Below are 13,043 nucleotides of genomic sequence, written 5' to 3'. Positions count from 1 at the left end.
TGGGAGGACATGGGCCAGTGGGTGTCACAGGGGAGGACAATCATAGACTGAGTAGACATGATTAGTGGAGATCAACACAGTCCCTCAACCGATAGGTATCGCAAGAAGCTAAATTGGAGAGCTAATAGTGTTCCTTCTGTACACCTAGAAGCCACAATATCTTAAAATCTCTTGGGGACACCCCTTCGCGTTCTCATCCCGTTAACGGGATTGCTTGACAAGATACATGGCGCGAAATTCAAAACTGCAAAAATCGAATAATTTCAATTTCTCAAACAATCAACTATTTTATACCATTTGAAAGATAAACATCTCCTTAATCAAACCATGTTGTCCGATTTCAAAGAGGCTTTACAGCGAAAGCATAAACTTAGATTATGTTAGGACAGTACATAGACAAAACATTACACACAGCCATTTTCAATGCAAGGACAGGCGTCACCAAAAGCAGAAACCCAGCTAAAATGATGCACTAACCTTTGACAATCTTCATCAGATGACACTCCTAGGACATTATGTAAGACAATACATGCATTTTTTGTTCTATCGAGTTCATATTTATATCCAAAAACAGCATTTTACAGTGGTGCGTGACGTTGAGAAAATGTATTCCCACCAAAACTGACGGTGAATCAGCACAACAATCTACAAAAATACTCGTCATAAACCTTGATAAAATATTAAACTGTTATTAAACTGTTAAACGGGCTACAGTGACTATCCAGCCAGGACGGGTTGTGCAGGCCGTGCGCTCCTGACCTCCAGTGCGTCTCCAAGACCCAGTGTACCCTGTGCCTGTTCCTGCTCTCCGCACTCGCCCTGAGGTGCGTGTTAATAGTCTGGCACCTCCAAAGCCAGCCCCACGCATCAGACCTCCAGTGCGCCTGCCCAGTCCAGTACGTCCTGTTCCGCTCCTCAGCCCTGAGCCTCCAGCGATGCTCCTCAGCACTGAGCCTCCAGCGACGCTCCTCAGCCCTGTGCCTCCAGCGACGCTCCTCAGCCCTGAGCCTCCAGCGACGCTCCTCAGCCCTGAGCCTCCAGCGACGCTCCTCAGCCCTGAGCCTCCAGCGACGCTCCTCAGCCCTGAGCCTCCAGCGACGCTCCCCAGCCCGGAGTCTCCAGCGACGCTCCCCAGCCAGGAGTATTCACCGACGAAAATGAAAATCATGTCCATTATGAATAACAACTACAGTAATGTGAACACATATAGAGAAACATGCTCACTGCAGCATGACAACTTAAGGCCACTGGTCACACCATGATGGGAGAAAGACGAAGTGATATAGCGAGGCCTGGGAAAGACTTGGTGAATGTGTCAAACTGTTAAATAAACGTTGTTTTTCAATACATGTGCAAATTGAAAATCGGTAAATTTCCTGCGCTTGGAAAATAGATAACTATTGACGTTTTTATTGAATGGTTATCATTATTTACAGCAGTGCAACTGCTCTTGCCTTCTCTCTCCTTTGTGTACAAAGAAAGTAGTGAGCAGAGGGACACAGCTGAACGCTTCACATAAATAAAGCCATGTCAGTGAGGTTGAGGCACTCCCATGCTCTACTGATCTCTGCCGTTACCATAGGGATCACGTCACGGGACTTTCCATCACAGCCACTAGTCCATATTAGATTGAAATGTCTGTTCTAAGAGTAACAGCATATTAATCAAGTTAGGAACCTGGCTGGAGGCTTGGCTACTAGCATTCAGTTCTGAATCTGGTGTAGAAGGCAGAGGCTTGTAAACAGTGACTTCTTTGTTGTTATCTGACCTCTTTTCGTGATAGTTATTTTTATAGTATTTTTTTTTATATATTTTGTTACGCCTCTGTCACTGGAACTTCTGTCTGCCAACATATATTTTCTGCCAGAATTTAGGCTGCCTAAAAATAAATCTAGCGTTGTGGGTTGAGTGGCCTTCTGATGCTCATGTGATCTTGTTGTTCCAATCACACCAGAAATAATCTAAAAAAATAGACCGGTGAGAAAGAAGACCCTAAATGAATTGAGTGATGCATTTTGCCCACATTGAGTACATACCAGCTGTAGAATACATATCCTCATTAATTCAGGACAAAGATACTTCTGTCTATTAACCCTATCCTACTATCCATGTATCAGTGAGTTTCACCTGACTGCCTCTCCCATTCAGGGTCTATAGAGAAGCTTCCTACCAATAATTTTGTAAGCTTAAATGAGCTGTTCATAGGTACCTGCACTCTTTTTAGTTTGTAGTGGGAAGTTTGGTTTTATTTAGCTCACTCATCTCCAATTTCCATATTCAGCCAACACATGTTGATTTCATGACTGAACGTGAGACATAGTGTTTTATGATGATGGGTATTTTGTGATATAGCTATTTATGCTCTTGCTATGTCTGCACTGTGGAATTAGAGTACCAGTCAAAAGTTTGGACACGCCTACTCTCCATGGTTTTTATTTATTTTTACTATTTTCTACATTGTAGAATAATAGTGAAGACATCTAAAATATGAAATGACACATATGGAATCATGTAGTAACCAAAAAAGTGTTAAACAAATCAAAATATATTTAGGACTCTTCAAAGTAGCCACCCTTTGCCTTGATGATAGCTTTGCACACTCTTGGCATTCTCTCAACCAGCTTCACCTGGAATGCTATTTTACAATGTAGAAAATAGTAAAAATAAAAAAATATATAAAAACTCTGGTAGGCTTGACGAGGCTAGACGAACTGGCAACAGACAAACTGTCACGGCTGTCGAAGAGATTAGACCAAGGCGCAGCGGGTTGCGTGCTCATCATTATTTATTTATTATTGCGAACACGAAAAAACAAGAAACAAAGAAAACCGACAGTACGACAGTTTTGCAGGCTATACTAACAGCAGTGCAAAAACAACTACCCAAAAACAGACAGGTGAAAACAAGCTCCCTAAGTATGACTCTCAATCAGAAACAACGATGTACAGCTGTTCCTGATAATTGCAAAATGGGTTTCTAATGATCAATTAACCTTTTAAAATGATAAACCTGGATTAGCTAACACAACTTGCCAATGGAACACAGGAGTGATGGTTGCTGATAATGGGCCTCTGTATGCCTATGTAGATATTCAATTAAAAATAAAATCTACCGTTTCCAGCTACAATAGTCATTTACAACATTAACAATGTCTACACTGTATTTCTGATCACTTTCATGTTATTTTAATGGACAAAAATTGTGCTTTTCTTTCAAAAACAAGGATATTTCTAAGTGACCCCAAACCTTTGAACGGTAGTGTATGTTTAATTAGCAACCAACCAATTAACACAAAGAAATGTACGGACTAGTACTGTACACACACACACACCACCCACCACCCCCAAGCCCACACACCTGTCTCTCATTGCTGATTAAAAAACGGCACTCATTGTTGATTTAAGAAAAGGCAGGTGTGCAGACTAGGTTCCTCTTTAAACATGTTTCAACTTGATAAGAGGCCGACGCCAAGCAACAGCTTGTCCATGTGTTCCTATTTCCAAGGCTGAAAAACAAGGACATTACAGTGCACTAACCAAAGCAAGGCCTTGACTACTAACGTAGTTAACCACCTGCATTCTAACTACTAATGTAGTGATAATACTTGCATTGTAACTACTAATGTAGTGAAAATACCTGCATTCTAACTACTAACTGCAAACAGTAACCACCGGTGGCCAAAAATGCCATGCTACACTAATGCTAGTCTAAAACAACAAATAATACAGGGTTCATCAGGGATAGGGTTAATACGTGGATCATAAGGCAGCTGTTAGTGGAGCTTCTGTTCCCAGTGGATCACTTGGTTTCATGGTTCCTTTTACAGTATAACTGCTCCCTGTACCAAAACTGCATAACCGCATAATATAAAGGAATTAATTTTTGGAGCCGCTGCAAGAAGTACCATCAGCCAAAGGTGTGTGTACAGTAGTAGTTACTGACAAGGTTCTCCATTTCATACATATGTCATTTAGCTTATACCAGGGCTCCCTTTAGTTGGCTTCAACACTTACAGTACAGTTCATTCAGAAAGTATTCACACCCCTTGACATTTTCTACATTTTGTTGTGTTACAGTCTGAATGTATTACATTTAGATGTTGTGTCACTGGCCTACACATAATACCCCATAATGTCAAAGTGGAATTATGATTTTAGAAATGTGTGTACAAATAAAAAAAAATTACTGCTGTAATCACTGCCAAATGTGATTCTAGCATGTATTGACCTATGGGTGTGAACACTTATGTAAATTAGATATTTCTGTATTTCATTTTCAATAAATATGCAAACATTTCAAAAAATATGTTTTCACTTTGTCATTATGGGTTATTATGTGTAGATGAGCGAGAAAAACATTTTTTTTTGATCCATTTGAAATTCAGGCTGTAACACAACAAAATATGGAATAAGTCAAGGGGTATGAATACTTTCTGAAAGCACTGTACATACTGTACATTCATACATACATACAGGAGAGTTGTTGTTCCCGCTGAAGCATCAAAGCCCCTCAACCGCGGCAAGGCGGAGTCCAAGAGAGGGGAACAAAAATCTGAAACGATGACCAGCACTGGGTGAAGCGGTGATGGAATCGAGGTTTCCAATGTCCTAGAAGATATTGTTCATTAGATAGTTGGAGAATGTGCTTATTCTGTTTTATTTTTGTATAATTTGTAAAAACTTTTGACCCCTTTTTCTCCACAATTTCGTGGTATCCAATTGGTAGTTACAGTCTTGTCTCATCGCTGCAACTCCCGTACGGACTCGGGAGAGGCAAAGGCCAAGAGCCATGCGTCCTCTGAAACAAAAGCCACACTGTCATGCGTCTGACAAAACCAAGCCACACTGTTTCTTGACACAATGCCTGCTTTACCTGGAAGCCAGCCACACCAATGTGTCGGAGGAAACACTGTACACCTGGCGACCGTGTCAGCGTGCATGCGCCCAGCCCGCCACAGGAGTCATTCGAGCGCGATGGGACAAGAACATCCCTGCCAGCCACGCCCTCCCCTAACCCGGCCAATTGTGCGCCGCCCCATGGGTCTCCCGGTCGCAACAGAGCCTGTACTCGAACCAGGATCTCTAGTGCCTTAGACCACTGCGCCACTCGGGATAATGTGCCTATTTTTTGCAGATGGTTAGAACATTGGAGAATGGGATTTTTCTGGCATTCCCTTAAACCTGTCCGGCGATTTCTTCGAGCTAACACAATAAATATACTTAATGAACAGACAATCTATCAAACATAAAAAACATTTGGAATAACCCAAATAAAAAAAATTATGTTTACAAAAAACAAATAAGGTATATTGTTCCATACATCATGATACTTCTTCCTCCTCCTCAGGCTCCTTCCTGGTTTGGACAGTTGCAGCCAATGAGTCATCTTCACCTTCCTCAACCTTGTCATGTCTCCTCGTCTTGGAAGATATTGATATAGTCTTGAATCAAACGGACATTATTAAAGTATCATTACATAGAAACCATTGGCTAATGAGAAACCTAATTCGTAAGTTTAGTCACAAAACAATGGAGGTCAGTGAAATACATATGTAGCAACTTCATTTGATCAGCCAGTTGAGGGAACTGGGGAACTTCCCTGCAATGTAGGACATTTAACACTTGTAGTATATTTGAGGTTAAAAAAGCTTCTAAAATTTGCAGTTTCCACTTTGAAATTTCAGATTAGATTTTCCTCATGAAAAATGTATCAACCCTTACAAAAATGTCTATGAATTATAATTTTCATAATAATTCACATTTCCTGTTGCTGCACGATTCTTTTCCTTCTGTAGCAAACTGACTCAAATTAAGATCCTACATCTGTAACTACTCACTAACCACAGCATACCTGTTCTGGTGCCTTGGCCACGATTGAACTCCTGGAAAATATAGTCCAGGAAAAGAAAATATATTAACTTGAGCAAAATCAATATATGATCATCTAATGCAAATGCATTATTTTCACAATGCAAAATTCAGTTCATGATATTACAGTAGTTGATATTACCAAGGAAACTGTCCGTATTTCCACCGGTACCATACAAGTGCAGCAGAAACAATCAGACAGAGAATGACCAGTAGAACCCAACAGACAGCAGAGGTCTCTGTGAAGAGAGAGGGGATACAATTAATATAAGAAACAGTCTGTATTTATAATTACATGTAATCTTGTTGCCCTAGCAACCATCATGGCTCTAATGAAAACACTTTCCTGCAGAAAGCAAAGAGAAAATACCAGGTTATAAGACATGTACATATGCAGTAAGAGATGAGTGTGTATCATGACCATCTTAGTTAGTGGTTATACAGTAACTTCCTATAGAAAGGGTAATGAGGCCATAAGTCTGATACTAAGACATGCAGTGAAAGATAAGTGCACATCTGGCTCAACTTTGTCATCCATGCAACATCACATTTCTCATAACTTCATATATGTGTTTTATGTGTATACCAGGAATGCCAATATTGTTACCAGACAAATGTCCCTATGGGACAATAAACTATTCAATCAATCCGTCAATCATAGAACAATTATAAGCATCTTATAAAACAGCATAAGCAAATAGTTAAGCAACCAGCATGAATAGTGTGTGAGTGGGGGTGTGTGTGTCTCTCTCTCTCTCAGGTGCTTCTCACCAGAGGATATGTGTACATAGAGGGAGCCAGTTGCTCGTCCGTAAGGGTTGGAGGCCTCACAGACATAGAGACCATTCAGCTCAGAGTTGAGACTGAGGAGGTGCAGTTTGTCTCCCTCTGCTCTCACCGAAGACCCAGGCCATGGCTGGACCAACCTGGGGGAGAGAGAGGAGAAGGGCTTTGTGTGTGTGTGAGATAGGCAAAGGCATCATTTGACTACCATCATAATATATGAACATACTGAAGCTTCAAGCTAATCTGTTTCATATGTTTAAACAAGTGTACCTAACATTTACATTTAAACTGGTTTGAACTAGTTTCCAGTGAGTACCTGCTCCAGGTGTAGTTGGGTTGTGGGTTACCATCTGCTACACATAGTAAGACTGTGGTTTTAGAGGTCTCACTAAGGGTAATGTTCAATGACTGAGGTGGATCTATGAGAGAGAGAGAGAGAGAGAGGTGGTTACAGTTACTGCAGATATAGAATGTAAATAGACCTACACACCAAGACAGACCCATAACAATGACACTACAGACTCTGAGCAGTGGGCAGGAAAGAAACTTTCATCCACAGATGAGGAAACACTAAGAAATATTTCTTCCTTCATTTCAGTTTGATAGATTACTTGCAGTAGAGGAGCAGTACAATGAAAGCACATAAAGGTCCATACCACTTGTGTGCCTCAGTGGATGTCTATAGTGTAGGACAGTGGTAGTAGAATATATTTACAGTGGATGTTTATGCTGTAGTTGTAGGTCTTCTCTGTTACCAGGGCAGACTGGTTGACCACACACTGGACCTGCTGCTGATTGGCTGCTCTGGTCGGCACCCCGAGCAGGTGGCTGAGTACTGTGGTGGTTCCGTTGGCGTGCTGGGTGGAGTTAGTCACTGTCCTCAACAAACTGCCCAATGTACCTGTCTTCCACTTTACATCTGCCTGTGGCTTGGCTCCAGCAGCCACACAGGTTGCCAAGACAACCTCATTCTCCCCGGTGACAGGAGTAACATCAACTGTCACATTCACCACTGGAGGGACTATGACCAGAACACAAATCAACAGAGAATAGAAAACATGAACAAGTCACTAGTTATAAATGTGGAACCATGCATGAAAAAAACAACCAAAATACACACAGCCCATCATGTGAAACTTATCCAAATGCTCATGTCACATGACCAACAAACTTTAAATAAACCCTTTCATGTTCTCCATCTGGCCAATTGCAATATACACCATTAGTAGCTATACATTTACTGTATTGGAGGTTTGGTCAAATCCAGTTAACAGGTTTTAGCTCACCCTGATGAGAGGTACCTGCACCTGAGGTATTAAGTTTCACACACATCACTAAAGCTGTTTTTCCATTTTCAGCAGTTCCACTGACAAGCATTCACAGCCCAGTGATTATGCCGTTCAGGAATGCTGTATATAGTGGTGTATATATTCCAACATCTGTTCCACCATTAGGTAAACTATTAATGCCTGTACTCTTCTGGTTACAGCTTGAGTAAGAGGATACACTCTTAGGAAAAAAGACGCAAAATACAACCATATAATGTAGTGTTCTTTGGTTTGTCCCCATACAGGAACCCTTCTTGGTGGTAGTTAGAACCCTTGGAAGAGGGTTACAACCCTCTATGTAGACTGCTTCCATAGAAGGCTGCTTCCATGTACTGTCACATACACCAGATAAGTGCAGTGAAATGTGTTGTTTTATAGGGTCAGCCATAGTAGTACAGCACCACTGGAAATTAGGGTTAAGTGTCTTGCTCAAGAGCACATCAACAGATTCTTCACCTTGTTGGCTCAGGTATTCAAACCAGCTACCTTTTCAGTTACTGGCCCAACGCTCTAACCGCTAGGCTACCTGCCACCCAAGAACCCTTATATCTTTGAAGGAATCCTCCTAGAACCCTCTATGAACGGTTCCACCAACCTTATTAGCCTTTAAAATTAAACTCTTTATGACAATGCATTACATACAGTATATATCATTAAGCCTTTCTTTGAGAGCCTAGTTATACCCTACAAAGTAAACTCATGTTTTACAGGCCACATCAGGCCTGCAAGTCACATTATGCTGGCTTGGAAAGTAAGCCTACCTAAATCATCTGAACTGGAATAACATTCTGAGTAATGGGTGCAATAAATCCAACTTGTAACATTTTGGATTAGTTTAGAAAAATATATGTTATTTATCTTAGTGTAGCATAATATTAATATACTAATCACTGGACTTGCAAAAACACAGATATTGAAACAAACAATAAATCTACCTCCAATAGAGCACACTGAGAAATATGATAACGATGGGCATGGTTTTGAGTGTTTTACTCTACACCAGAAATAATATATATACAGTGCCTTCAGAAAGTGTTAACAAATACAAATATTTCCGGAGCTTTCTTATATCTCCCAGTTATATTCTTAGACTGTCTTTTTTGCCATTAATGAATGTGTTATTCAATGTGTTTCTATGGGCTATAGTAGTAAAGGCACAGATTGTATGTACAAATATTGCCATATACTGTACGTAGAGTTTAAAACATGTTTTGAAATTCATCAGCTTACCGGAACTCCTGATGTTAAAGTAAAAAAATTAAAATAATAATAATACAATGAAAGTCTTATAAAAGTTCAGAAGGGTTCCATGTCCTTTCTTGCCTTCCGATGAGTCAGAAAAGGATGTTCATATGATTGGTAAGCTTTACAAAACCTTGAAGAGAGCCTTTTCAACAGACAATATAAACTTTTGGAAGATTTAAAATAACTGATATTAGCACAAGATGGAGGGAAGGTTGGAACATAACTAACGAGATTACAGTTAACAAAAATGTACGCTTAATCCAGAATAAATACATTTATAGAATTTAAATACAGGTCAAAAAATTCACAAATTCTACCGCACAACGGCAGTCATGTCTGAAGTGTAAAACTACTAATGACTCAATAATTCATGCCTTCTGGGAATGTTACAAAATTCAAAAGTAATGGGCGGAGTTGGCAAGATGCAGAGGTACTGCAATGTAAATATACTATTAATTTGTCCGTCTTTATATTTCAAGATATGACATATGAGGGTGCAATGAGATACCCGATGGGTTGGACAATACTCTTCTTATCAATAATCTTTAAACAAAACTTATACTCAAAATCTGGAAATAAGACAATCCTCCGTCTTTCAAGAAATGGAAAGTTCAAATGCTTTATTAATAATTTTTTTTGAAAGAGCGTGGGTGATGGAGAGAAAGAAAATCGTGCAGTTTGAAGCCATGTGGCAGAAAGTGTAGCGGGCGCTGAAAATAGGGGTGGGGGCTAGTGGGTCTGGCGGGTGTGCTGTAGACGTTTGTATGTATGATGTAGTTGTTTGTATGTGTCTGTTTTGTATTGTTGATAAAATATCAAATAAAATCTTGTAAAAAAATTTAAAAAGTACCAACTGTCGAGTGTTGATTATCACACGCAGTCTTTCTAGACTTTCAAAAGTAGAAACATCGAATCAATGAGTGAAGGAAGAGTTCTTACCAAGCACAGTCAGAGGTATCTCTGTATTGTATGCGCCACTGGGGAAAACACTGAAGATACATGTGAAGGTGCCTTCATCCAACAGTCTGACAGCTGTTATTCTAATAGATCCAAGGTTTTCTGATGGGTTCCCAATAAACTGGACTCTACCTGCCAATCCATTTGGTGCAATAAACTTAGTAACCCCATTGGGATGAATCAGCATAAAATTATGGTTCTGTGTTTCTTCCCAAGTACTTTTCTGCCATGTTATCTGTTCAAGCTCCTCGTCTGTCTCTATCAGTCTGCAGGATAAGTCCACATCCTCCCCCAGTACTACAGTCCTGCGTCCTCCAATCACCTGTGTACCTGAAGAGAAAACACAAGCCAAAAAAACAAATCCAAAAGAGACCTGTAGAATAGATGCTTATGAACTCTAATAAACAGAGATGTTACATAAACACACAGATAAGACCATTATTAGTATTTAGCTGTGCTTATGAACTATGATATCCTATTGATGCTGAAATGTGGCTATTGTAAAAACAAAATGTGCCAATTGCTCAATCTTTGACCCTAAGCCCATTTGGGCAGCCATAGTCAGAGGAGATGGCTAAAGCACATACTGATCTGGGTCCAGTCTCGGCTGAAACTACTTAGTGAATATGTTATTAGAATAATAAGCCAAAAGACCTGACTCTATTCTTACACTTAATAAAGACTAAGATATTCAATACATTCCCAGATACTTGTGCATGCTCAGCATGTCTCAAAACGACTGAGTTAAAAACATAGTAAACACACTGAGCTGATGTGTGTGCCTTATCGTACCCTAAAAGGACCAGGACTGAAAAAAACATGCACTCAAAAGTATGGCATTTTATGACATCAATTGGAAACCTACTTTCTGTATCCCTCTGGATGATGAGTAGAATCACACAGCACAGAATCAGTAACATGCTTTGCTCTTCTCATTGCTAGGATCACTAGGGAAAATGTAATAATAGCATTATATTATATTTTGAGATTGGCGTTTTGTAATAATGAGGACCTATTAATTGTTTATGTACGATAGTTACGTAGGGTAAGCTACATCAAATGTCAAAGTATTGTAATGAAACAGCAGGGAGCAGGTCACGAACCTTCGACATTCTAGCCCGAAGTCCAGCGCGCTATCGACTGTACCGCAAAAGAGTCGATAACCGCGTTTATAAACCCAGGGTACACTATGTTGCATACAATGCTAATTATTCGAGCAATGGTCTGCAATCATTACTCTTTGATGGAGACTATGCACATCTTGCAAAGTAGCCTATACCTTATTACAAAAATAAACAAACAGTCCTACATTGGTCAGTAATAATGGAACTAAACAAGAGCAACTGCAAATGTAATAGGCCACAAACCTTTGATGAATCTAAGTTCTTCTGCTGAAGCATCCGACACCTTTTCCTACCAGAATACCGCTCCAGTAGGAAAACGCTTATTCAGTAAAGGCGTCCAACCGAAAAGGTTCTTCTTCGTTGAGGTTTAACGTCGGTTGGCATCGAATAAATGTTGCATTACCGCCTCTGAGGCTGGAGTATAACTCCTTTATACTTTGCTTAAAAAATAGACAAATAAATAGACAAATAGCCTACCATCTAACCCAGGGGTCGGCAACCCAAAATGTTGAAAGAGCCATATTGGACCAAAAAAATAAATAATAATAAATCTGTCTGGAGCCGCAAAAAATTAAAAGCCTCATATAAGCCTTATAATGAAAGCAACACATGCTGTAAGTGTCTATATTAGCCTACTATCAAAATGATAAGTAGGCTACAAATACATAATGAGCATTCATGATTAAACGTTTCTACACTCACTTAAATCAAAAATAAAAACACCACCCTACTCCACTATGTAAATATATTTAGTCCTACCTCAGGCCAACAGGCTGAAAGTATGGGACGCCACCACTTATTAACAAATCAAATCGTATGTCACATGAGCTGAATACAACAGTTGTAGACCTTACAGTGAAATGCTTACTTACAAGCCCCAACAATGCAGATAAGAAAAATAAGTGTTAAGAAAGTATTTTCTAAAATAAACTTTAAAGAAGAAAAATTGTAATATAACAAATAATTAAGGAGCAACAATAAAATAACAGTAGAGAGGTTATATACGGGGGAACCGGTACAGAGTCAATGTGCAGGGGCACAGGTTAGTCGAGGTAATTTAGGTAATATGTACATGTAGGTAGAGGTAAAGTGACTATGCCGTGCGGTAGCAGAGAGAAAAGTCTATGACTAGGGTGGCTGGAGTCTTTGCCAATTTTAGGACCTCCCTCTGACACCGCCTGGTATAGAGGTCCTTGATGGCAGGAAGCTTGGCCCCAATGATGTACTGGTCCATGCGCACTACCCTCTGTAGTGCCTTGCGGTTGAAGGCCAAGCAGTTGCAATACCAGGCAGTGATGCAACAAGTCAGGATGCTCTCGATGGTGTAGCTGTAGAACCTTGAGGATAATACATTTACATTTTAGTCATTTAGCAGATGTTCTTATCCAGAGCGAGTTACGGTAGTGAATCCAAACATTTCATTAAAAAAGTTCCGTACTGGTCCCCCATGGGAATCAAACCCACAACCCTGGTGTTGCAAACACCATGCTCTACCAACTGAGCCACACGGGATCTCTGAGGAGCGATGCCAAATAAGTGTTGTCGTGCGCTCTTCATGACTGTCTTGGTGTGTTTGGACAATTATATTTTGTTGATAATGAGGACACCAAGGAACTTCAAGCTCTCAACCTGCTCCAATACAGACCCGCCGATGAGAATGGGGGTGTGCTTGGTCCTCCTCCTCCTGTATTCCACAATCATCTACTTTGTCCTGATCACGTTGAGGGAGAGGCTGT

The 13,043-nt window shown here is 40.2% G+C and overlaps 1 protein-coding gene across 5 annotated transcripts; it reads right to left on the bottom strand.

Moving 5' to 3' along the window:
* Positions 1-2,767: 2,767 nt before the first annotated feature.
* On the bottom strand, positions 2,768-11,914 carry LOC106586639 (nectin-3). Of its 5 annotated transcripts, none has more exons than XM_045707595.2 (11): positions 11,551-11,778; positions 11,287-11,323; positions 11,049-11,130; positions 10,166-10,513; positions 7,369-7,674; positions 6,970-7,072; positions 6,639-6,793; positions 6,010-6,106; positions 5,851-5,881; positions 5,320-5,440; positions 2,768-4,607 (listed from the first exon to the last, which is right to left on the bottom strand). In XM_045707595.2, the coding sequence occupies exons 3-10, from the start codon at positions 11,101-11,103 to the stop codon at positions 5,321-5,323; spliced, it is 1,215 nt and encodes a 404-aa protein (XP_045563551.1). In that variant the 5' UTR covers positions 11,104-11,130; positions 11,287-11,323; positions 11,551-11,778; the 3' UTR covers positions 2,768-4,607; position 5,320. The 5 variants fall into 5 exon arrangements, with proteins under 5 accessions (XP_045563551.1, XP_045563552.1, XP_045563554.1 ...); XM_045707596.2 differs by having other exon boundaries at positions 2,768-4,551; XM_045707598.2 differs by having other exon boundaries at positions 2,768-4,551; positions 5,320-5,419.
* Positions 11,915-13,043: the final 1,129 nt, after the last annotated feature.

Source organism: Salmo salar, chromosome 25 (assembly GCF_965601325.2).
Source record: "Salmo salar chromosome 25, fSalSal1, whole genome shotgun sequence".
NCBI classification, from domain to species: domain Eukaryota; kingdom Metazoa; phylum Chordata; class Actinopteri; order Salmoniformes; family Salmonidae; genus Salmo; species Salmo salar.
Note: the sequence above shows the minus strand (reverse complement) of the source record. Positions and strands in the feature narration are given on the sequence as shown.